Source organism: Chelonia mydas, chromosome 5, assembly GCF_015237465.2.
Source record: "Chelonia mydas isolate rCheMyd1 chromosome 5, rCheMyd1.pri.v2, whole genome shotgun sequence".
NCBI classification, from domain to species: domain Eukaryota; kingdom Metazoa; phylum Chordata; order Testudines; family Cheloniidae; genus Chelonia; species Chelonia mydas.
The window spans coordinates 13,332,655-13,356,531 of NC_051245.2; the positions used below are offsets into that span (position 1 = coordinate 13,332,655).

The window sequence follows — 23,877 nt, forward strand, 5'->3', positions numbered from 1 at the left end:
TTATCACATATAAAGGGTTAGGGTGGATTTTTAAAAGCATTCAGCATTGACCTCAATTCATTGACTTCAGTGGGACTAAAGTTAGACCAACACTGTACTTTCTGGAAAATCCCACCATTAATCCTTCTGTATTGTGAGGTATGCTGGAAACAAAATGAGACGTTAAATTACATCCTGAAAGGCTTTTTGTATCCTAGGACGGCAAGTAGCTCTTCTCATAATCTTCCTAGGATCAACCAGCATCAAACTATGCAGCGGCCATTATCAAAAACCTCATCTGGGACGACAACAGAGCCTAAACCATCTAGCAAGGACAGCCCCAAACAGGTTCAAATGTGTTGACCATGTTACATTGCAATTGGAATTTATTTTATTTTGGACCATGATGGGGTCTAAATTAGCGGTTACCACTCAAGAAAGAGATCTTGGAGTCACTGTGGATAGTTCTCTGAAAACATCCACTCAATGTGCAGCGGCAGTCAAAAAAATGAATAGAATGTTGGGAATCATTAAGAAAGGGATAGATAATAAGACCGAAAATAGTATATTGACTCGATATAAATCCATGGTACGCCCACATCTTGAATACTGTGTGCACATGTGGTCGCCTCATCTCAAAAAATATATATTGGACTTGGGAAAGGTTCAGAAAAGGGCAACAAAAATGATTAGGCATATGGAACGGCTGCCGTATGAGGAGAGATTAAAAAGACTGGGACTTTTCATCCTGGGAAAGAGACTACTAAGGGGGAATAGGATAGAGGTCATTAAAATCATGACTGGTGTGGTGAAAGTAAATAAGGAAATGTTAGGCTTAGTCTACGGTACAGGGGGAGATCGATCTATGTTAAGCAACTTCAGCTACATGAATAACGTAGCTGAAGTCGACATACTTAGATCTACTTACCGCGGGGTTCACACAACGCTATGTCCATGGGAGACGCTCTCTCATCGACTCCCCTTGCGCTTCTCGTTCAGATTGCTCTGCTGTCGATTTAGCAGGTCTTCACTAGACCCGCTAAATCGACCACCAATGCATCGATCACCGCGCATTGATCCCTCGGTAAGTGTAGACAGGCCCTTATTTACTCCTTCTCATAACACAAAAACTAGGGGTCACCAAATGAAATTAATAGGCAGCAGGTTTAAAACAAACAAAAGGAAGTATTTTTTCACACAATGGACAGTCAACCTGTGGAACTCTCCAGAGAATGTTGTGAAGCCAAGACTATAACAGGTTTCAAAAAAGAACTAGACAAATTCATGGAGGATAGATCCATCAATGGCTATTATCCAGGATGGGCAGGGATGGTGTCCCTAGCCTCTGTTTGCCAGAAGTTGGGAATGGGTGACAGGAGATGGATCACTTGATGATTACCTGTTCTGTTCATTCCCTCTGGGGCACCTGGCATTGGCCACTGTCGGAAGACAGGATACTGGGCTAGATGGACCTTTGATCTGACCCAGTATGGCCGTTCTTATGATATAGTCAATAAGAGGCTGAGAAAACATTTAGAGGTTTGTGAGTAAAGAGCATTACTACTTATGTAACTATAACAACACAGGAGTCCAGTGGGAGATGCTATCTGTGTAAGATGGTAGTGGGGAAAAAGGCACAGGCTGGAAATGGAGGAAAAGAACATCTCACATGGGACCTAATCCATCAGCAAACGAAGTTGACAGGTATCTTTCCATTAATTTCTGTGGGCTTAAGGATTAGTCCCATAGTGCTAGAGATGAGGAAGATTACAGACCGTAGAAGATCAAATAAGATGTCCAGTCTCAGTCATAAACACATTCACACAACTCAGTCTAACACATTTGAGTTTGTAAATGTAATTCTGGCAGGGCTGCTGAACATGATGCTTTGCAATTAACTCTGTGTTAAGGTGAAGTAAGCCGAGGTGAGCTAGCCTAGCATGATTCTTGAGGCATTGAGTAGGTGCCGGAGATTGTTTTCTTAAAATCCTTGGACACGTTTCTGTGTTAGGGGCTTGATCTCATGCCTGACCCTGCTGTCACTTTTTTGTAAGTGCAGCAATTTAGTACACAGCAGCAGCCACTAATCATGGATAGATGTTGAAGTAACTTAAAATCCTAAAATGGCCCATCATTTGCATTTAAACAGATGCATTGCTCATTCTCTACCTCCTCTTCCAGTCATATCTGTTATCCCTTCTGTACCCTAGTGCTCCATTCATGGTGCTCATAGAGGTTTCTCCTCATTACTGAGCACTATGCCGATTTCTCTATACTATATAGAAAACTCTCTGCAGAGGAAACAAATGAACGCTGAGTGCTAGAGTTGTGGCTCTGAATTGCTTTCAGCAGCTAGCCAGATTGAGACCTAAAGGCGCACATAATAATGTTACATACTAACATCAGGCATTATTGGTATGAGTTCAGTGGAATATAAAAGTTCAGCTGAAAAATCTTACCATCTGGGCATGTGTGAAGAACTACAGTGAAGTCTAACACTCATCTGGTTGGAAAGAATTGTTTTTTCTAAAACTGATTTTTCTTTAGGAGAATGACAATACAGTTACTCGGGAGCGAGCTGATTTTGGTTTAAATGTGTCCGCAATCAACAGAGGTGGTGGAGGAGAAAGCACTCACCCAAGAAGGGTCAGTAGAAACTTTCTATGCACAAAACACGTCTACATTATGGGAATGTATATGAAGAAAAGCAGAGAAGTTGTACACGAAGGTTTGATATGACTCTTCTGTACGTTTACATAAAATACTTCTTCTGTGTGGCTGTCTGAGGGCTCCTAAGTATCTGCTGGTGGACTTTTATCGTTAGCCCATTATTTGGCATAGTTAGTGTACTCTGCATAGAACTAAGGAACAATGTAGAAATAGGATAGAAAAGTCCAACTCCTAATGGTAAAAACAGAAACTGAATGTATAATTTTTTTTCTGCTGCTTGAAAGTGGTAGACAGATGGTTTTGTAGTTAAAGCACAACACTGAGAGTTAAGACACCTGGGTTCTTCCCCCACTGCTTCCATTGACTTCTTGGGCAGAATTTGGCCTGTTGCCTTTTGTCGTTGGAGAGCTGTCATCCTGTTAAGCTTGCTTTGTACTCTGTAATTCATGAAGTTTTAAATGTAGACTCAGATACTTTAGATCTATCTAAAGATCTATCTAATGTAGACTCAGATAAAGCCTATTGCATCACTCTTTTTTTTTTTCCCCCCCTTCAGGGCCAAATAATTGACTTCCGTGGGATGATCCAAGATGCTATCAAAGGAGCATCAAATGAAATAGCCTCAAACAGCCTTAACTGTGATCCAGATCCTTCAGTAAGGGATTATTATTTCCATCTAACAAAATTAACTTTAGAAGTAACTATGCACTGAACTATGCAACGGGGAACAGTAAAATAAAATACCATAATTGACATGGTCCCAATGGTTTGAACTTCTGGAGTTGCTTATGTCCTTGCTGAAAAAGCAATGAATGGACACTAACACTAGTCTAATCTGTTGACATTTATGTACTCCCCGAACAGGGATGTTTCTGGCAAATACAAATCACATTTTATAATTCACAAATGTAGCACAATTTTCAGAGCTCCACAAAACAGATCTGGGTGAAATCCTTGCCCCTGACTTCAGTAGGGACAGACTATTTCCCTGTGTGTTCAAGTTTCAGCCAGCAGTTTCTTCTGTCTCCAAATTTATGTCAAGATACTGAAGTCACTGTATTTTAGCCTTTCCCCAGGATGCTAAAATCTTTGGGGTGGAGGTTTTCGGTCAAGGCCACCGCTGCCTACTACAAGCCAAAGCCACCAGCAAAATCACCCCTTCTCACCCAGTGCTAAACTGTATGGGGCTGCCTGTTATACTTGAAAGGAACATCATCCTTTAAAACAGCACATGAGAAGGTGTGATAACAGTCGCTTATATTCCTGAAGGGCCTTAATCCCTGTGGGTCAGGTTCTGCCATCCTTATGCTGAGATAAATAGAACTATTTGAGGAGTAAGGAAGCTACTTGCTGTGAGTATGGTTGGCAGAATCCAGCCCTGAGTCATAAGTTCACCCATTAGGACTTAGGGAGATCTCCTATAATGGCTTGCCCTTATAGTGAAGAGCTATGGGGGCATCTCAAATATGTCTTATTTCAATGTAATTGTTGTTATTTGTACCTTTACCATTTTACCTGAATGTGTTACTGTTTTGAAACTGCTTTATAATTTGTATTAAAAATTTACTGAAATAAATTGTTGACACCCACTTACTGCTGTCTTTTTAGGAACGATTGTTGAAACCTCTGAGTGCTTTTATTGGCATGAGTGGTGAGATGAGAGAACTTGCAACGGTTGTAAGCAGAGTAAGATTGGATCTTCATTTCAGTCATTTAGAGAGTATGGTTACTGTAGGTGTCTGAGAATGCTATTGGTTTCTTTTTGTTGGTAAGGATAATGCTAATTCTTGAAGGTACCAGGCCAGTTTTTTTTTCCTGGTGTATCTCCATTAAAATTACATCAATGATAAATTAGACCCAATGTGTTTTCCCTTTCTTGCATGTAATGACATTAGAAAAGATATTTTTTCCTGGCCTTGAACACACACAAATAATTTAGAACACTCTTCCTTATGGGGCTAGGGGATATACTGACTACTCCATGCTGTTGGAGCTGTACTGACAAGACCAGCATTGCGTTTCCCTATGTCCTTACTTTCAAAACTGTACACTAGTCAGCTGTTAGGAAAACCTTTAATATATTACCAAGATGGCTGAAGAAGTCAGTGACCTAGATTAAGACCCTGATTCAGCAATGTGGTCCCAATTAAATCCCCAACAAATTATATTAAGGATGTGATTTTTCTTTCTATGCAAAAATTCATCTGTGGAACGTACTGCCACAAAATATTATTGAGGCCAAGATCTTAGTAGGATTTAAATGGATTAGATAATTTGACAAACTGAATGAAATTATCTGAATGAATTCTTCAGGGCATAGACTAATTATTATATAGAATGTTCTCCCCGGGTAGATTATTCCACAATTATCCACTAAGGAGTATATTGCACCTTGCTGTGAATTATCTGATACCAGTCACTGTTGAGGAGATGGATCATTGGTCTCATCCACTATGGCCGTTACTGTGCTCCCCTTAAAGCCAATGTCTAACCTCCATTGGCTTCAATGAGAGCCAGCCATAAATAGTGGTTTTTCTGGGAATTATTATTGTGTGTGTCCAGTGCTTCCCTTTTGTGAGCTAACAGTTACGAGCCTATACTGTAAATTAAACAGTTTGCATCACTTTGCTGTAGCCCACGAAAGCTTATGCTCTTATAAATTTGTTAGTCTCTAAGGTGCCACAGGTACTCCTGTTCTTTTTGTGGATACAGACTAACACAGCTGCTACTCTGAAACCTATATCACTATTACTTCACATCCTGGAATAAGAAGGCTGTTTTGCTACTTGAGAGTTTATTATATTTGTACACGAAAACTTTATTTTTTTTTTCTAAAAAAGATCAAATGTGCATTACAGGACATTTATCTTCATAATCCAAACATAAAGTGGGATGACATTATTGGACTTGATGCAGCCAAGCGGTTAGTCAAGGAAGCAGTGGTGTATCCTATAAGGGTAAGGCTCTAAATAGCTTTGAGAAAACCAATATTGGACACCATTTCTATACATTATCATGGTCAGAATATCATCAGCTAGTTAAAATTTTTCTTGTAGAGTGCTGACCCATCGTTCTGACTGTATCTGTCCTTTTCTGAACGTAGTTCCTAGTCAGCAAATGGAATTTAAGTTGACAATGCCATGTAACTTTTCATATACAAATGCTCCGCAGTATGCTGGATAGAAAAAGCCCACTCTGTTAGTGCTTAGTGTGGGAATTTTGCCTAAAGAAAAGCTGCCAGACACATCATGCTATAGGAAAATGAGTTACTGAAGAGAATAGCAACCTATATCCATTTATACAAAATAAAAACATGAAAAATACATTTAAAATAGATTTCATGTGGTTAAATGTAGCATGTTGTATGGTAAAATCTATTATGTAATTCTTTTATTTTTCCTCTCTTCTAGTTTGCTAGATTTCCTCCATGTACAAGATTGTTGCAAAAAACCAGCATTTTGACTCAGACTTTATATTTTTAATCCATGAATTGCTCTTTTGTTTCTACAGTATCCACAGCTGTTTACCGGGATTCTCTCCCCTTGGAAAGGATTATTATTATATGGACCTCCAGGTAGGTACAAGTTTATACTATAAATATAGGTGTAGCTACATATATTGCTATTTTTGTTCATATCCAAACAGATTAATTAAAAATGCATTTTAAGAGCTTCATGCTGATTTGCTCCAATATACGAATCTAACAAATTTACTTGGTGTCATGGAGATTAGCCCTTCAATCTACAGTACCTCTTGCCACATCCAGAGTTCCCACAACTCTAGGATATTTCTACACCTAAATCTTCCCTCCAACCAACATTCTTGACTCCAAGTGTAATCAGAGCAGTCATGTGCTTCAGAGGGCATGTCAATTCCATATTGTTGCTCCGTTTGCCATAGTTGCCAGTAGTACAAATTTGGCTGGGACTGACCTTCAAAGAGAGATACATTTGGCTTGGACTATCCCTTCCTGGAAAAATGTACCAGCTCCCCCTCTTCTTCATTTAGGACTTAATTTTGAAAATGGTGTTGGTCTCCTAGCAAAGATGGAGGCTGTCCCACACACTAACACTTCTGCAGTCTCTCCAAATGCTCTCATTGTCTAGACTGCTCTCCACGCTATCTTTGTCACCCTCCAAGGCACCACTGGAAAGTTGCCTAGACACTGATGGCTGGTCTACACTGAAAACTTTCATCAGCATGCAAAATCCACAGCCCTGAGAGAGACAGTTATGCTGACCTAACCCCTGGTATAGATAGCTAGGTCTATGGAAAAATTCTTTCTAGAACTATCGTCTCTCAGGGAGATGAATTAACTACAGTGACAGGAGAACTCCTCCCATTGCTGTAGCAAGTGTCTACACTATAGTGTTTTTAGTGTAGACATAACATGATAGCATCTGCCGAGTCTGTAGAACTATTAGTGTGTTAGACAAGCTGCTACCTGCCCCCAGTGAAATAACATTCGGTCTGGTCTTGTATGTTGTTTTATTTATTTGCCTCAGTAGAGCCCATTGAGGTGCTCTGATCATTTCAATATAGTACCTCAGAAACGGTTTGAATGTATTTGTCAGTGGTGCTGTGACTTGAAGTCCTGTATTACCTGCTTTTCTGCAAATAGTTCTAATTGCATTTCCACTCGTCCTGTCAGTGTTCATTTTCTGACTAGTAAGATGATGAAGGGAGTTATTCCTATATTTACATTTTATTTAGTCAGAGTGAATTTCCTCATCCCTGTTGCTGATAGGTACTGGAAAGACTCTGCTTGCTAAGGCTGTTGCTACTGAATGCAATACAACTTTCTTCAACATTTCAGCATCCACTATTGTCAGCAAATGGAGGGGTGATTCAGAAAAACTTGTCCGGGTAAGAATCGTTATCTTCATTTACATTGTACTCTAATAGCTGTCATGTGACTAACTGGAGAACAGGTGTTTTTTAGTGGATTGAGCACTGAACTGGGAACCAGGAAATGTTGAGTGGTTCGTCTGATATTGATACCCTCTGAAATCTTGGGCAAGTGATTTCATTTTGTGCTCCAATTTCCCCTTCTGTCAAATGGGAATAATATTACTTTTATGAAGTTATTGTATTGACTGGATTTGTGGGTGCATTTCAGCTCTGTAACGTAATCCCCTACCACTCAAAGATTTTTGACATATTGGATCCCAGGCAGGCATACTAAATTTTGAGATCTACTGACAGTAAGTCCTCAATGCGCCCCACCTCTACAATGTTTGGGTTTCAATTCCTTTCTGATTGCGATCAGATGAGGAGCTCCCTCTGGGAATGGCAGCTGTCATGGTCTGTTCCAGACTCTGCCACTGTGACCCAAAGACCTCTTGATGCCAGCTGGCATAGGGCACAGAGGTACCCTGGGTTCATCAAAAGGGGTCATGTAAGGTATGTACTGAAAGCCTGTGTCACACTGGTCATCATACTCATGGTGAGTTGTATGTAAAGAAAATATGTGAGGAGTTGTGTATATGCTGAAAAATATGTTCTCTAGACCTTATAGTTAAAGGCAGGTCATTCTAAGGCAGTGGTTCTCAGTCAGGGCTACGTGTACCCTTGGGGGTACACAGAGGTCTTTCGGGGGAACATCAACTCATCTAGATATTTGCCTAATTTTACAAAAGGCTACATAAAAAGTAGGGCTGTCAAACAATTTAAAAAATTAATTGCAATTAATTGCGCAATGAAAAAAATTTAATCACGATTTGTCGCTCTTAAACAATAATAGAATACCATTTAATTAAATATTTTTGGATGTTTTCTACATTTTCAAGTGTATTGATTTCAGTGTACAAAGTGTACAGTGCTCATTTTATATTTATTTTTTATTACAAATATTTGCACTGTAAAAAAGAAATAGTATTTTTCCATAAACCTAATACAAGTATTGTAGTGCAATCTCTTTATCATAGAAGTTGAACTTACAAATGTAGAATTATGTGTAAAAAATAACTGCACTCAAAAATAAAACAGTGTAAAACTTTACAGCCTACAAGTCCACTCAGTCCTACTTCTTGTTCAGCCAATCTCTCAGACAAACAAGGGAGAACAGGTGTTCGCATGGCACTGTTGTAGCTAGCGTTGCAAGATATTTACGTGCCAGGTGCAGTAAAGATTCATATGTACCTTCATGCTTCACCCACCATTCCAAAATACATGCTTCCATGCCGATGATGGGTTCTGCTGGACAACGATCCAAAGCAGTGCAGACTGACGCACGTTCATTTTCATCATCTGAGTCAGATTTCACCAACAAAAGGTTCATTTTCTTTTCTGGTGATTCAGGTTCTGTAGTTTCTGCATCGGAGTGGTGCTCTTTTAAGACTTCTGAAAACATGCTCCACACCTTGTCCCGCTCCGATTTTGGAGGACACTTCAGATTCTTAAACCTGGGGTCGAGTGCTATACTATCTTTAGAAATATCACATTGGTACCTTCTTTGCATTTTGTCAAATCTACTTTGAAAGTGTTCTTAAAACAAACAACATGTGCTGGGTCATCATCCGCCATTGCCATAACACGAAATGTATGGCAGAATGCAGTTAAAACAGAGCAGGAGACATACAATTCTCCCGCAAGGAGTTCAACCACAAATTTAATTAATACATTATTTTTTTAACGAGCGTCATTGGTATAGAAGCATGTCCTCTGGAACGGTGTCCAAAGCATGAAGGCACATATGAATGTTTAGCATATCTGGCACGTAAATACCTTGTAGTGCCAGCTACAACAGTGCCATGTGAACACATGTTCTCATTTTCAGGTGACATTGTTGTGACGTGTCATTCCATATTCTTTATGAAAATATGCTTATGATATGAATATGACATAAATGAGATATACTTCATGCAAATGGATCATGTGAGATATCATTGGAAAGGTTATGATTTACTGAATGCGATTATCCTATTTACTGTTATTTACTCCTTCTCATAATACAAGAACAAGGGGCCACCAAATGAAATTAATAAGTAGCAGGTTTAAAATAAACACAAAGTATTTTTTCACGCAATGCACTATCAACCTCTGGAACTCCTTGCCAGAGGGTGTTGTAAAGGCCAATACTATAACAGGGTTCAAAAGGGAGTAGATAGATTCATGGAAAATAGCTCCATCAATGGTGATTAGCCAGGATAGGCAGGAATGGTGTCTCTAGCCTCTGTTTGCCAGAAGTTGGGATTGGGTGACAGGGCATGGATCACTTGATGATAACCTGTCTGTTCATTCCCTTTGGGGTACCTGCTATTGGCCACTGTCAGAGGACAGGATACTGGGCGTGATGGACCTTTGGTCTGACCCAGTATGGCCGTGCTTATGTTCTTCTTTGTATGTGTGTATGTATAACTTCTGTATCTGAAATTCGGAATATTATCTATGTATCTGTGTTCAACTATGCTACTTTGGGTGACGCCCACTGCTAACACTTCAGGTACCACAATGGAAAAGCCAGACAGGGTGGATGGCCCATCAACAATGACAATGGACTGTAAAAGAGCTTAGTCTTCCTGTGAACATGTGGGTCAGCCTGTGAAGAATGGCTACAAGGGCCCTACAGAGGCATGTAACCATGTCACCTGAGACTGGAACCCATCTTGAATTCTTTTCCACAAGAAGCTAAGGGGGGTCAAACTAGGAAACATAAGACTCCTGCTTTATGCAAATCCTATTAAAGGGTGGGGAATGGGGCAATCCAGGTCATCAGTTCTCCCCTGCTATTCCACCCAAGATGACTGCTGGAAACATCTAAGCCTGAACTGGGGGAAAAGAACTGAACCCAGGCTGGAAGGGCGTCTGGCCTGTGAAGATTGTTAGAACCACATTTAGGTGAGAACTTGCATGTAACCCGTTTCTTCAGTGTATTGAGCTTAGTTTGCATGCTCTTTTTATTTTCTAAGTAATCTGCCTTGTTCTGTCTGCTACCTCCTTAACTACTTAAAATACACCTGTTATAGTTAATAAATTTATTTCTGGTTTACAATATAACCCAGTTTATGTGATTTCTAACTGGGGGGTGGGGGCGAGAAGTTGTGTACACCCTCCTCCACATTGAGGGAAGAAGCAAATTTCATAATATATCTTTGGGGCTGCACTCCAAAGGAGGTGGACGTCTGAGTGCTGGAGCAAGTCCCTTAAACTGAATCTTCCCAGAGCTGATCTGCAGCTGGGTGTGGCCCTGCCTGTGTGTGTGTTGGAGGAGGTTTTAAGAGCCTGGCTCAGCAAGACAGGTTAAAGGGGTCCATGCTGGAAGAACAGGTAGACTCAGTGGTATCTCAGCACATCAGGTGACTTCCCAAGGGGTCCAACCCATCACAGTAAATAAGAAGCAGGCAGCATTATCTCCTGTAAATGTAAACAAACTTGTTTGTCTTAGTGATTGGCTGAACAAGAAGTAGGACTGAGTGGACTTGTAGGCACTAAAGTTTTTAACATTGTTTTGTTTTTGAGTGCAGTTATGTAACAAAAAAAAATCTACATTTGTAAGTTGCACTTTCACGAAAGAGATTGCACTATAGTATTTGTATGAGGTAAATTGAAAAATACTATTTCTTTTGTAAAAGCAGCAAAGAGTCCTGTGGCACCTTTATCGACTAACAGAGGTATTGGAGCATAAGTTTTCATATGTGAATACCCACTTCTACAGATCCAGACTAACACAGCTACCTCTCTGATACTATTTCTTTTGTTTATCATTTTTACATTGCTAATATTTGTAATAAAAATAATATAAAGTGAGCACTGTGCACTTTGTATTGTGTTGTAAATTGAAATCAAATATTTGAAAATGTAGAAAAACATACTAAATATTTAATAAATTTCAATTGGTATTCTATTGTTTAACAGCGCAATTAAAACTGCGATTAATTGTGTTTAAGTTTTTGGAGTTAATCACGTGAGTTAACTGTGATTAATCGACAGCCCTAATAAAAAGCACTAGCGAAGTCAGTACAAAGTAAAATTTAATAGAAAGTGATTTATTTATATTGCTCTGTATACTATATAATGAAATGTAGGTACAATATTTATATTCCAATTTGATGTATTTTATAATTGAGAAAGTAAGCAATTTTTCAGTAATAGTGTGCTGTGACACTTTTTTGTATTTTTATATCTGATTTTGTAAGCTTTTAAGTAAGGTGAAACTTGGGGTACACGAGACAAATCAGACTCTTGAAAAGGGTACAGTAGTCTGGAAAAGTTGAGAGCCACTGCTCTAAGGTAGCATGCCTTGAGAAAAACTTCTGACAGGAGGTGAGACACACTTATCTCCCTGGTGGACCACGGCTTATTGTGTATCTTAAAATAGAAGTCTATTAGCATATTGAGTCAAATGCTAACAAAGAGCTTGTGGAGGCTTCAGAAGGAAACTAACAGGAAGAGGTAAACCACAGGAATGGGGGACAACCTGTTTTCATAAAATATCAGGGTTGGGAGGGACCTCAGGGGGTCATCTAGTCCAATCCCCTGCTCAAGCAGGACCAATCCCCAACTTAAATCATCCCAGCCAGGGCTTTGTCAAGCTTGACCTTGAAAACCTCTAAGGAAGGTGATTCCACCACCTCTCTAGGTAACCCATTCCAGTGCTTCACCACCCTCCTAGTTTCAGAGTAACAGCCGTGTTAGTCTGTATTCGTAAAAAGAAAAGGAGTACTTGTGGCACCTTAGAGACTAACCAGTTTATTTGAGCATGAGCTTTCGTGAGCTACGGCTCACTTCATCGGATGCATAGCATATCGTGGAAACTGCAGAAGACATTATATACACACAGAGACCATGGGAGGAAGTTTTGTCTCATGGTCTCTGTGTGTATATAATGTCTTCTGCAGTTTCCACGATATGCTATGCATCCGATGAAGTGAGCCGTAGCTCACGAAAGCTCATGCTCAGATAAACTGGTTAGTCTCTAAGGTGCCACAAGTACTCCTTTTCTTTTCACCCTCCTAGTGAAAGTTTTTCCTAATATCCAACCTAAACCTCCCCCATTGCAACTTGAGACCATTACTCCTTGTTCTGTCATCTGAGAACAGTCTAGATCCATCCTCTTTGGAACCCCAGGTCTGGTATGGTCTATCTGGGGGTGCAGAGAGGTGCCTTAGCACGCTTCAGACTGTGAAGACAATCTGCCAGCAGTCTTGATCTTATGAAAGGGGGATCTCAGCCTTCCTGTCTGATAATGCTAGGAAAAGGACTGGGGTAAGTTATTCTATAGGAGACTGAGGAATGTCTTGTGAGTTTAGTTTATGCTCTAGAAGAATGTTATGATTTTGTCAGCCTCTGTTTGCCAGAAGGTGGGAACGGGCAACAGGGGATGGATCACTTGATGATTACCTGTTCTGTTCATTCCCTCTGAAGCATCTGCATTGTCCACTGTCGGAAGACAGGATACTGGCTAGATGGACCATTCGTCTGACCCAGTGTGACCGTTCTTATGTTTTATATGTAACCATTTGTTTCCAATATTCTCACTCTATCACTTGAATCTCTGTTCTTTGATGATAAACTTATTCTTGTTTTCACTATAAATATATATATATCTAAATACTGTATGTTAAACAGAGTGGTGATCCTTCGAGGAATCTAATAAGCTGGTGTGCTGTTTCTTTGGGAATAGAGAATCTCAGACTTTAGTGACTGTTCAGTAGATCAGGGACTGGTGACTCCAGAGGGATGCTCGGAGGACTAGGGGCAGTTTGTGTGTGCCTTTTGCTAACCTGCATGTGGAGAGGGAGGCCTGAAAGATAGTGCTCGTGTTTCCAGAGGATGATGGAGTCGTGCTGATCCATAGCAGGCACAGACAAAACTTCCTCATGCTAAGGGCATATCGTAACTAGGTGCCTTTACAACCCTGGGTACCCCTGGGAAGTATCACAGCCATCACTACAGTTGCTTGTGGCACTTTAATTTAGGCTAAAGATTGTAGGGACTTTTATTTGCCAGTAGACCTAACACAGTCATGGGGTAACAAAAACAGGAAATGCAGAGGCAGATTAATTACAGCAATTTAGGATTCCGACAAGAAATTGAGCATTAGGGACAGGCACATATTTTTCTTCTTTTATTGTTGCTCCATTTGTTTTTTCTCAAATTCTTATTTTTAAAAAAAATCACAAAAATTCCAGTGAAAGAAACCAACAACATTCTGTTGATTAGAATAATGTTCTCCTCAGGAAAAATAAAAGAATTTATTCTGATTAAGAGAATATTGTTTTTTTTCGTCACTGGAATTTTTTTTATTTGTTTTTTTAAAATAAGGATTTGAGGGGGGAAGAACAAATGGAGCAGCAATAAAAGAAGAAAAATATTTAATTTCTGGTAACAATTTAGGATTTCCCCAGAATCCTTGGATGGAATCCTTTTCTTATATCCCATTATTCTCCCTCTAAATCCTAGCCAAGTACACGGAAAGATTTAAATGTAAAGACAGGATTGTGTGTGTGTGTGTTCTTGATCTCTCCTTTTATAAACCTTTCAGAATTAAGGAAGGACTCTGGGATCCTCTACCAAGTCAGAACATTTATTCCATTCTTATCACAAAAACCTTTTTTGGGGGGGTGTGCACTAATTTGTATAATTATTTAGCTTTTGTATCAATGGCCCTTATCACCTTTTTGCTTGCCGCAGTTGTTAATTCTGTTTTGTGGATTCTTTTCTTTGAACAGGTGTTATTCGAACTTGCCCGATATCATGCTCCCTCCACAATTTTCTTGGACGAGCTGGAGTCGGTAATGAGTCAGAGAGGCAATCATCCTGGGTAATTGACGATTTAGCTGGCGATAGCTTCAAAATAGTTCTTTTAAAAATCAACACTTACTAGTGCATTGAGCCTGTTACCATTAGTTCAAATAAGGCCTGCACCTACTCTGTGAACTTCAATAGAAGCATGATTGGGCCCATAGAAAGACCTATAATTTAGATCCTATTGACAGAATAACTATTTTGAGTTGTATTTTAACTGTAATCATTTTGTTTTAGATTTAATTTTTTAAAAATAATTTTCTTTAAGCCCATTTTTAACCTGCAAGGCTCATGCCTGAATAATTCCAACAATAATCCACTATAAATCCATAGATATCCGAATAAGGGATGGTACAGAAGAACGCATGATGAGCAGAGTGGGATTAACTGGGATATGTTGGCCCAGGAAGAATATGAGTGGGATAGGGGTACAAGAATACAGTTATGAGTGTCTTTTAAAATAAGAAGCTTGGACTGGATGAAACAGTGAAAGGATTCACAGAGGAGAATGAGAAGATGACCTTTGACTGCAACCTTTTGGATGGACTAGTTGGGGGTGACAGGGTGAGAGACAGTAAGGACAGAGAGGAGGCAGTTACATCACTGTGTAAAGAAATTACTAAGGCATGGACGGGGTTTGTAGCAGCAAAAATGAAGCAACATTAATACTGCCATCCGTGACAATACACACAGTTAAAGTTTGAGAAAACTGATGGGATTGGGGGCAAAAACGATTTATAGATGTTGTTTTTATTACAGCATATGCATAGGGTGCCCTTTACAGAGGTTTCTAGATGCTTTGCATACCATGTCCAGGTGTTTATATGTGCTCATAAAGAATGTATACAGTACACTGTAGTATAAAGATGCAACTTGTAAAATCACTGCCAATTAGTGGCTATAAAGTATAGGCCAGCTTTTGCACTCATACTTTTTTATAACTCTCCCTGACTCCAGTGAGGGATAGATCGAAGTGGGATACATATCCAAGAATGAGGTTATTTTATTAAATATTGATACAGCACAATATGTCAAGATGACACTTTACAGAAATAAGACCTGAACTGCAGAGCATACACGCTAGGCTTTCTTAGGGCTTGATCTTGCAAGGTGCTGAGCACTTTGGATCAGAGGCCTCAATCCAGCAAAGCACTTAAGCACTTGCTAAAATGTTTGACTGTATTGAGGCCAGAGTTCTTAGCACATTGCAGGAACAAGCCCTTAAACCTCATCTTTTCTTAGGTGGGATTCCTAATCCTCTGTCTCAAAGAAAGAAGAATGTTTGGCTTTTACTCTTTCAGTTCTTCATGGTCTGTTTTCTTGGGAGCAAACAAAAAAGACATGAAGTGTATTAAATTCAGTAGTAAATGTCTTTCTGTGCCCATTTAAATTCTCTCACAAACTCTTCCGCTTTATACTAGTTGCACTGAATACATCAACAATGTTAGTATGTTAACTGCAACCTTTACCTCTCTATAAGTTCTCCTACATAATGCTAACCCAAGGCTTAGCAACATTTCCCTCTAAATACCTACTCTGGTATTTACTCATTATTTTGTATTAATCTTTATGCAAAGATAAAACAAAATATATGTTTTTCTTTTACTCCATTAATAGTGGATTTACTCCAGGGTAATGCACTGAAATGAGTACTTTTAAGTAATCATCAGGAAGCCTGACTTAATGCTTGGATGTTAGCTAAGAGTACTTAATCATGCTTTGCACTGGGACAAAACTGTGACTACGGGTCAGCTGCTGTGTCTTAATAAAGGTGATTGCATTAAAGCACTGAGCAAACAACATTTCTCTGAATCTTGATAGCGGTGAACACGAAGGAAGTCGGCGGATGAAAACAGAATTATTGGTGCAGATGGATGGCTTGGCCCGATCAGATGATCTTGTATTTGTTTTAGCAGCTTCCAATCTGCCATGGTAAGAGATCCAGAGAGTACATTTTGAATACATTTGCATGAGCCTCTAAGCACAGATAAAGATTTTATTTAGACTCTTGCAGAAAAAGCCTTGATATTTGGTTAAAGCATTTAAAGATTAATTTGGAGCTTTCACTTTTAAATTCTACAATTCTTGCTATTTGTGCCACATGAGAATAATCCATAATCAAGTGGACATATGCTGGTGTGACCAGCTGCTAATATTTAAAATGGAGTATTTGACTTTATACCCAAGTTATTTACTATGTTTAAGCTAAGAAGGGCTTCAGCATAGAACTGTAAGGTGCTTAAAACATCCAGTGCTTAGAAAGATACTCTATAAATAGGTTGGATTTTATTGGTATTAATATGTGACTTTTAAAAGTTGGGGGATAAAACCCTTCAGTTTCTTTAATTTCATTTAGATCTAGAAGAATAAATGGTCAGTTAATGGAAAATACAATATAGCATCATTTAGTGTCTTTCATACAAAATGTATCCTAAAACATCTAGAGTTCAGAAGGAATAGCAGAGGGAGAGTATAAATGAAATGCTATGGAGCTAGAAGATCCTTTCTTTCAGAAAAACCTGTGATACGAGGGTAGAGGGTAGGAAACTCAGCAAGATGGATTTTTTAAGAAATCATCCATGCAGCTGGGAAAGCCCTTGTGGGGAATAGAGTGGGATTCAGCAGGGAAGAGATGCATGGCGACAGGAAATAGCTAAGGAGGGTGCTGCTTTCTCCTAGCAGCATGACTTCAGCAGGGGAAATGTGATGCCCTTTGCTAAGTCCTCTGCAGTTGTGCAGTAGCTGCCAATGCAGGAGTGTGTCTCTGTTCTTATATTGTGCCCATCACCATAGCATCTATGGTCTAGGAAGCAGCATCAATTCCTAATGGGATACATTCGGGACAAGCTGGGGAACAGTGCCACAGAAAGTGGCTGATTCCTAACTCCATACATCTTCCTGAACCCAGACATCATGATCCCAATTTCTGTGGTGCACCTATATAAGGTCTCTTTTGTAGCTTCCTAGTGAAGACATGCAGAAAATGGAAGCAGAGGTAGTATTTTCCCCAGTCCTGTGCCCCCTAATGCATTTAGCCTGAATTGGGTTGCTTCAGGTCATATAAGCAGAAGAGGACTGATCTGGCCTCAGCCAAAGAGAAAGAGATGATGTATAGTTGAACTGTTGTGATTCTACTCAGCACATGTACATCCTACCCAGTTCAGTACAATATTTTTCGTAGTTGTGAATACCAATATAGTTTTCCTGCAGAAGTTAGTTTATCTGTATTGCTTTATATGCCAAGTCTAATGATAGAAGTGGATGGAGGGAGAAAGCTGTTGTAGCCATGCACTAGACCAGTGGTTCTCAAATTGTGGTCTGTGAAGCACTTGCTGGAGGTTTTCAGAGAGCTGGCAGATCACATGGTGTTGGTTTCTCCTTTATTTCCTACTACTAAAATGAATTTAAAAGATGGCAGATATATTGAATACTTCCCTAGCATTACTTTCCCCTTTGAGCAAGTGCTGTAGTTGATATGTGATCATGAATTGAAGGAGAGGTGATCCATGGGGTCATGAATGAAAGGGAAGGGCAAGACAATCTGTATTAAACTATAGCGCACAGTACGAAAAAGTTGAGGACCCCTCGGCCAAACAAAAAGCTTCTGTTTCTACTCAACAGATGTTCACAGAAAAGTCTCTGTTAATCAATGACTCATCAGTTTTACATAACAGTGGCAGCGCACAAAATCTGACTGACAAGCACATCCATTTCTGTAGCACTTACTTAGCTATGCATTGTGACAACCACATAACGATGCTGTCTGAAAGTGGCTCAAGATGAGTGAGGGCTCCACACCCACAAGAACCACATGTTTTGTTGCTGGGTTTTGTATTTTGATTGGTGGTTCTCTGACTGATTTTCACAAGGACACCCTAGGGGCATTTGTTGGAAGAGCCTCATTCTGTGACTGGAGATCCTTAGTCTATGACTGGTGAGTTGTCATTTATACTGCAGCATACGGTTTGTCTGAACAACTGCGGTCAATGTATCTACAACTGCTTTCATTCAAATGAATGTGAAAAAGCCTTAAATTACAATGCATAATTTAATTCACTTGTACAAATCTGTGTTTTACATCATCTCTATCATGACCCATTTTATATCCTCTTGGAAAGTTTTCACTAATACTTTATTCCCCACCAGAGTTGGAACTAATTGATCCCTTTGTAGGCACTTTCATCAGAAAGGCCAAGGACACAGTGGCCACCGAGAATGAACTCCCCTCTTAATCTATGAGGTTTCTCCAAGTCAGGATTGAGGCAGGTAGAGTTTTCAAATGCACCTAAATTACTTACGTGCCTGTCCAGTTTTCATAAGTGACACAGGCACTTAGAAGCTTAAATCTGATTGAAACTCAGTGGGACTTAGGAATTTAAGTCACTTAAGTGCTCTTGAAGATTTTATCCTGCATGTTTTACCTGCTGTGGAATAAATAGACAACTTCAACCTCATAACAGCACCTTCTGTGAGCGTTAAATGATAAAACGAACAAATCAATTAACACAAAGGTCTCTGCATTCTCTTTTCATCCTTATATGTAATGGTTGGTGATTCTGTGGTTACATGCACAATAAAAATCAAAATCAAAACCATCATCTGCCTTTTATGCATTTAATTGCAATACTTATTATGGCACATTCTGTGCTGACTTACTGTTTGGGCAATCCTGTAGATTTAAATCAGTGCAGAATCTGGCCTGTTTTGTATTACAATACATACAAGAAAAATAGATCAGAACAGGATTAATTCCAGTCTAAAACCACTAATATCCAATTTTTTAAGAAAATACTTCGATAAGTGGCTATTGCACATGCAAATAATTATCTTTTGAGGTGAATGGTTAATATATTAATAGCCCATTTCTCCCTATGTGGTTCATAAGTAATGCACTATAAAAATGGTAATTTATTACAGCATCACTACCCTTTAAAAAAAAAAAAAAGCCTTGAACAACCCATAATTCCTTTTCATGCTCAATTGCTGAAGTAGTCCTTGAGGTAGCTAAGCTTGATGCAGCCGTACAATATTAAAGGCTGTTCAGTCTCTTTAGAAAAGTCAAGTCTTCATGCCTATGCACACTATTTGAGACTGTCAGAAGCAGTTATGACGTTGCACACCATCTGTTTTATGGAAATATGCTTATGAGTGTGAATATGATGTAACTGGAATTGCTTTATGCAAAAGGCCTCTTGTAAAGTATCGTAACAGGTTATAAACTACTGAATATATTCCTCCTATTTGTACGCATGTAACATTCTTGTATCTGAAGCTAGAAATATGAACTATAACTCAGAGGTCCTATTGCAATTATGCAAAGTGTGGGCCATTAATGGTGGTTTAGAATCTTGATGGCTCCCATTGTCTAGGACAATTGGTTGTAAATGGTTTATTTACCTGCAAGCCTTCCTGTGTGCATGTGGGCCAACCCAGGAAGAATGGAGACTAGGGGTCTTACAGTGACATGTGACCATGTCACATGATATTGGAATCCAGCTTAATCTTTGTACTTTTCCATTGATGAGGTGGGGGTGGGGACAAGCACAGACAGAAGATTCCCGCCTTATGCCAAAGCTATAAAACGGGGTGGAGCTGGACAAAGAGGGCTGCCAGTCATGACAGAATCTCTGCTTACCATCTGAGGTGTCTGCTGGATTTAACAAAGACTGGACCAGGGGAAAGGATTGGGCCCAGACTAGGAAGGAGTCTAGACTGTGAAAGAAGCTTATTGGAGCATCTTTGAGGGTGAGATATTACCTGTAATCAGCTTCTTAATTTACTAGGCTTAGACTTGCGCGTTTTTGTTTTATTTTGCTTTGTGACTTACTTTGTTCTGGCTGTTATTACTTGAAACCACTTAAATCCTACTTTTTATACTTTATAAAATCACTTTTGTTTATTAACAAACCCAGAGAAAGTTATTAATACCTGGGGGAGCAAACAGCTGTGCATATCTCTCTATCAGTGTTATAGAGGGCGAACAATTTACAAATTTACCCTGTATAAGCTTTATACGGAGTAAAACGGATTTATTTAGGGTTTGGATCCCATTGGGGTCTGGGTGCTGGAGACAGGTAATCTGCTGAGCTGTTTTTAGTTAAGTCTGCAACTTTGGGAGCATGGCCCAGACCCTGGGTCTGTTGCAGCAGGCTGGCATGTCTGGCTCAACAAGGCAGGGTTCTGGAGTCCCAAACTGGCAGGGAAAACTGCCTCAAAGGTAATTTCAGCACATCAGGTGACAGTCCCAAGGTGATCGCTGCGGCCGAACCCATCACAGCTGTAAGATGGAGTCTAGAGACAGCAGGATGCCTGAAGATCTGGACTTTACAGGCCTCTGTTGAGGCAACCGTGAGACTGACCTCCCTCAGTGTGTTTTCTAGACAAAAAGATCATCATATGCATCTGATCTTTGTATGTGATTTATAATCTCGTTATGAGAATAGCTATGCTAAAGTGACAATACAGTTTTGACTATTTCAGCATTTAGTTTTGGACCACTTCACAATCCAGAAATGATACAAAGTTTGTACAAGTGACCACTTTCACATTTAAAAACATACAATTCAAAATTGCCCATTTTGATTCCAAAATTAGTGTACGTTCAAAGTAGATTTAGAAACTTGGAATTGGAAATATTTGAATTTTTCAGTATATATTAAAAAAAGACTACAGGCACTTTCATCTGAAATAGTCCTAATTTCAAGCAGAAAACCCTGAAATTTCAAGAAATTACACTATTCTAAAAGATTAAATAAAATACCAAGACATTTTCAGTGGGACTACTTGTGTGTCAAGTTACTCATGTATAGATGTTTGGAGGACTGGGACATAAATAAGGATTTTAAAAGTCTGTGTGAAATCTGGTTCCATTGAAGTCAGTGGCAAAGTTCTCACTGACTTTAGTGGGGCCAGGATTTCACCCTATAACTCTAGGCACCAGGGCCAGATTTTCAAAAAATCTCAGCACCCAGCAGTTGCCAGCGAGACCCTTCGCAGCCAGGTCTGCAAAAGCACTCAGCAATCAGAGGACTGAAATCTTGTGAAAACTTGGCAACTTATTTTGGGAGCTGATGTTTTCTCAGAATCTGTCCCCCAGTTTTGAAAGTCTTGCCTTTTGAAGTTTTAGAATTTCATTTCAGAATTTTTAAACACCTCTAAATACTGGTCAGATTTTACCCTCCATTACACCCAAGCAACCTGGGTGTAATCTCACTGGCTTGCATGGGTACAAAGGAGGGAAGAACTGGGCCTAGAGCACTAGATGGAGACTTCTGAAAATATGAATAGATTTAATTTAGAAACCTGCTTTAAGTAGGTGAAACTCCATTGAAATCCATGTTACCTGCTCACACCCACACAGTGTATACTGGTCTTTTTTTATTTTTCTTAAATACTCGTTGGGCTATGTTCAGTCCTAGTGTAAGACCACAGGGCTGAATTTATATACGAATAGTTTTGCATGTGAATTGGGCTTTTGGCCCGGGGAGGTAGTGGAGTGTAGAAGGGAGATGAAGTGGAAATAATGGGAACAAAGTAGTACAATAGGGCAAACAGGAAGTAGTATATTCGGAAGGAATTGGAGCATTGTTCTTACTCATTTTCTTTGGATTCATATTTATTTTTATACCCTGAGGGGGAAGGTTTGTGGAACCAGGAATGGCCGAGTACTAATCCCAATTATCATATTGACTTCTTCTGTAACTTTGGGAAGTCAATCAGCACATCCCTGTGCCCCCTTCCCTTCCCTGCCCCCCCAACAAATCTATTGATAATACTAGCCACATCACATGTTAAACAGGTGATGCTGCACACATACACACGGTAAACTAGTTGAGGTGTGGAGAAGGCCTTGAAGAGTTAAAGCATTATATAAGTGTCAAGTATTATTCATTAGCTCTTGTATGTCCGTTGTTTTCCCTTAGTTATATAATTAAAGAATGTATTACCCAGCAGTGCATTTAGTGAGTTGTATTTATTTCATATATTTGACCTACATATATGTACCAGATTTGGTGGTGGTGAAGAAGGCTGATGACAATGATTTGTACTTTTGTAGTGCTGTTTGGTGAGCTGTTGATCACAAAGGTGGGTAGAATGGCTTTGGAAGAGGGAGTTACCCTTATCTCCCACTTTACAGCTGGAGGTGACTGAAGCACAGAAAGATTGTTACTTGCCCAAGGTCATACAGAGTCAATTGCAGAGTTAGGAGTAGAAGCTAGGTTTCCTGAGTCGCAGCCCCATGCTCAGCCTAGTAGACCACGGTTGTCTCTGTTGAGGGGAGGAGTTTAATTCAGCAGCAGCTCTTCCCTTTGGGACAGTATCCTGAGCTCTTGTCCTAATTTGCTCTTGGGATTTGTAGTGCAGGAGATACCTGGCTAATACCAAGTTATATTGTGTGTCTCACAAAAATTAGGATACAGCCCTAAGTGTTATTTTAAATATTTTTTTATTCCCCACTTTTTCAGCCTTGTACTGAACTAGATTTTAAAAGATTTGTTTATTTTGGATGGTTGTTGATCCGATGAAAAATTAATACCAAGATGCTCTTAGTTGAATGGAAAAGAAGTCAAAACAAAGCGCTTTATGCACTCTTATCTACATTGCAGTATTTGTTATAAAGCTTATTGATCTTTCCATTCCATTCAGCAATCCCTCCTTGCTGCCCAGCCTGGCTTCCTGTTACTCATCACAAAGCAGTGTGGTTTATTGACAAGTTACTTGTTGAAATGATTAAACATAATTAAATAAAATTAAGGCTTTGTTAACTAAAAGATAAAGTGATCCTTAACTATGCTGTTTTCCCCCCAGTACCTTTTGAAGTCTTTCCTAACTCATTGATTAGTTTAATTTACTAGCATAGAATAGGATTATTTGCCCTTCCCACCCAGGCAATGGTCAAAATGTAGGTGCGGGGACATAGCATTGATTAACAAACAGCTCTGAGGGAAGAAGTCAAAGTACTAATGGTACATTGAGAAGTACTTTCTCTTCCATAAGTGTGCTGACAAAGATGGGGTCAAGGACAGCTAGACCACAGAATCTAAGTCAGGCCCAGAATTACCCTCTGCTAATAAGGTCCTTGCCTTCAGTAGATTGCAGGGCCCTACGCTCCTTTTCTGCTCTAAGAGATAGATGGAAGCAAATAAAAGTCAAACCAGGCAGAAAAGATACGGGTGCAGATATGGGTGTGCCGCACCAACAAAGCAGGTGCTGTCTCTCCCCAGAAACACCTCAAGCCAGCCGCGCATGGTCAGGACTTCACAGCCCTGGAACTGTGTTTGGGCAGGACGGAGAACCCTTACTCTTTGTTGTTCCCTTCCCAAACCAGTGGGAATACTACCAGTAAGCGCAGTAGGAGCTAGTACTCCACAGAGTACTGCTTTTGCGACATTACTATTATTAACCAAGCACCATATCATATCCTCCTGTGAGGGGAAAAAACTATGGGCAGAGGGTTCTGTTTTTCCCTCAAGCAATCCC

General features: G+C 39.7%; 1 protein-coding gene across 6 annotated transcripts in view; it reads left to right on the forward strand.

Moving 5' to 3' along the window:
• The window catches only part of KATNAL2 (katanin catalytic subunit A1 like 2), a 60,238-nt gene that overhangs the window by 23,259 nt on the left and 13,102 nt on the right, over nt 1–23,877 (forward strand). For 3 of the 6 annotated variants that reach the window (XM_007055167.4, XM_043546361.1, XM_027817542.3), the window contains 9 exons: nt 198–327; nt 2,527–2,625; nt 3,206–3,304; nt 4,258–4,335; nt 5,508–5,606; nt 6,160–6,223; nt 7,397–7,515; nt 14,322–14,413; nt 16,219–16,329. In XM_007055167.4, the coding sequence (XP_007055229.2) occupies nt 198–327; nt 2,527–2,625; nt 3,206–3,304; nt 4,258–4,335; nt 5,508–5,606; nt 6,160–6,223; nt 7,397–7,515; nt 14,322–14,413; nt 16,219–16,329 (891 nt within the window). The remainder of the gene's footprint in view (nt 1–197; nt 328–2,526; nt 2,626–3,205; nt 3,305–4,257; nt 4,336–5,507; nt 5,607–6,159; nt 6,224–7,396; nt 7,516–14,321; nt 14,414–16,218; nt 16,330–23,877) is intronic. The other 3 variants (XM_043546363.1, XM_043546362.1, XM_043546364.1) reach the window with 2 other exon arrangements.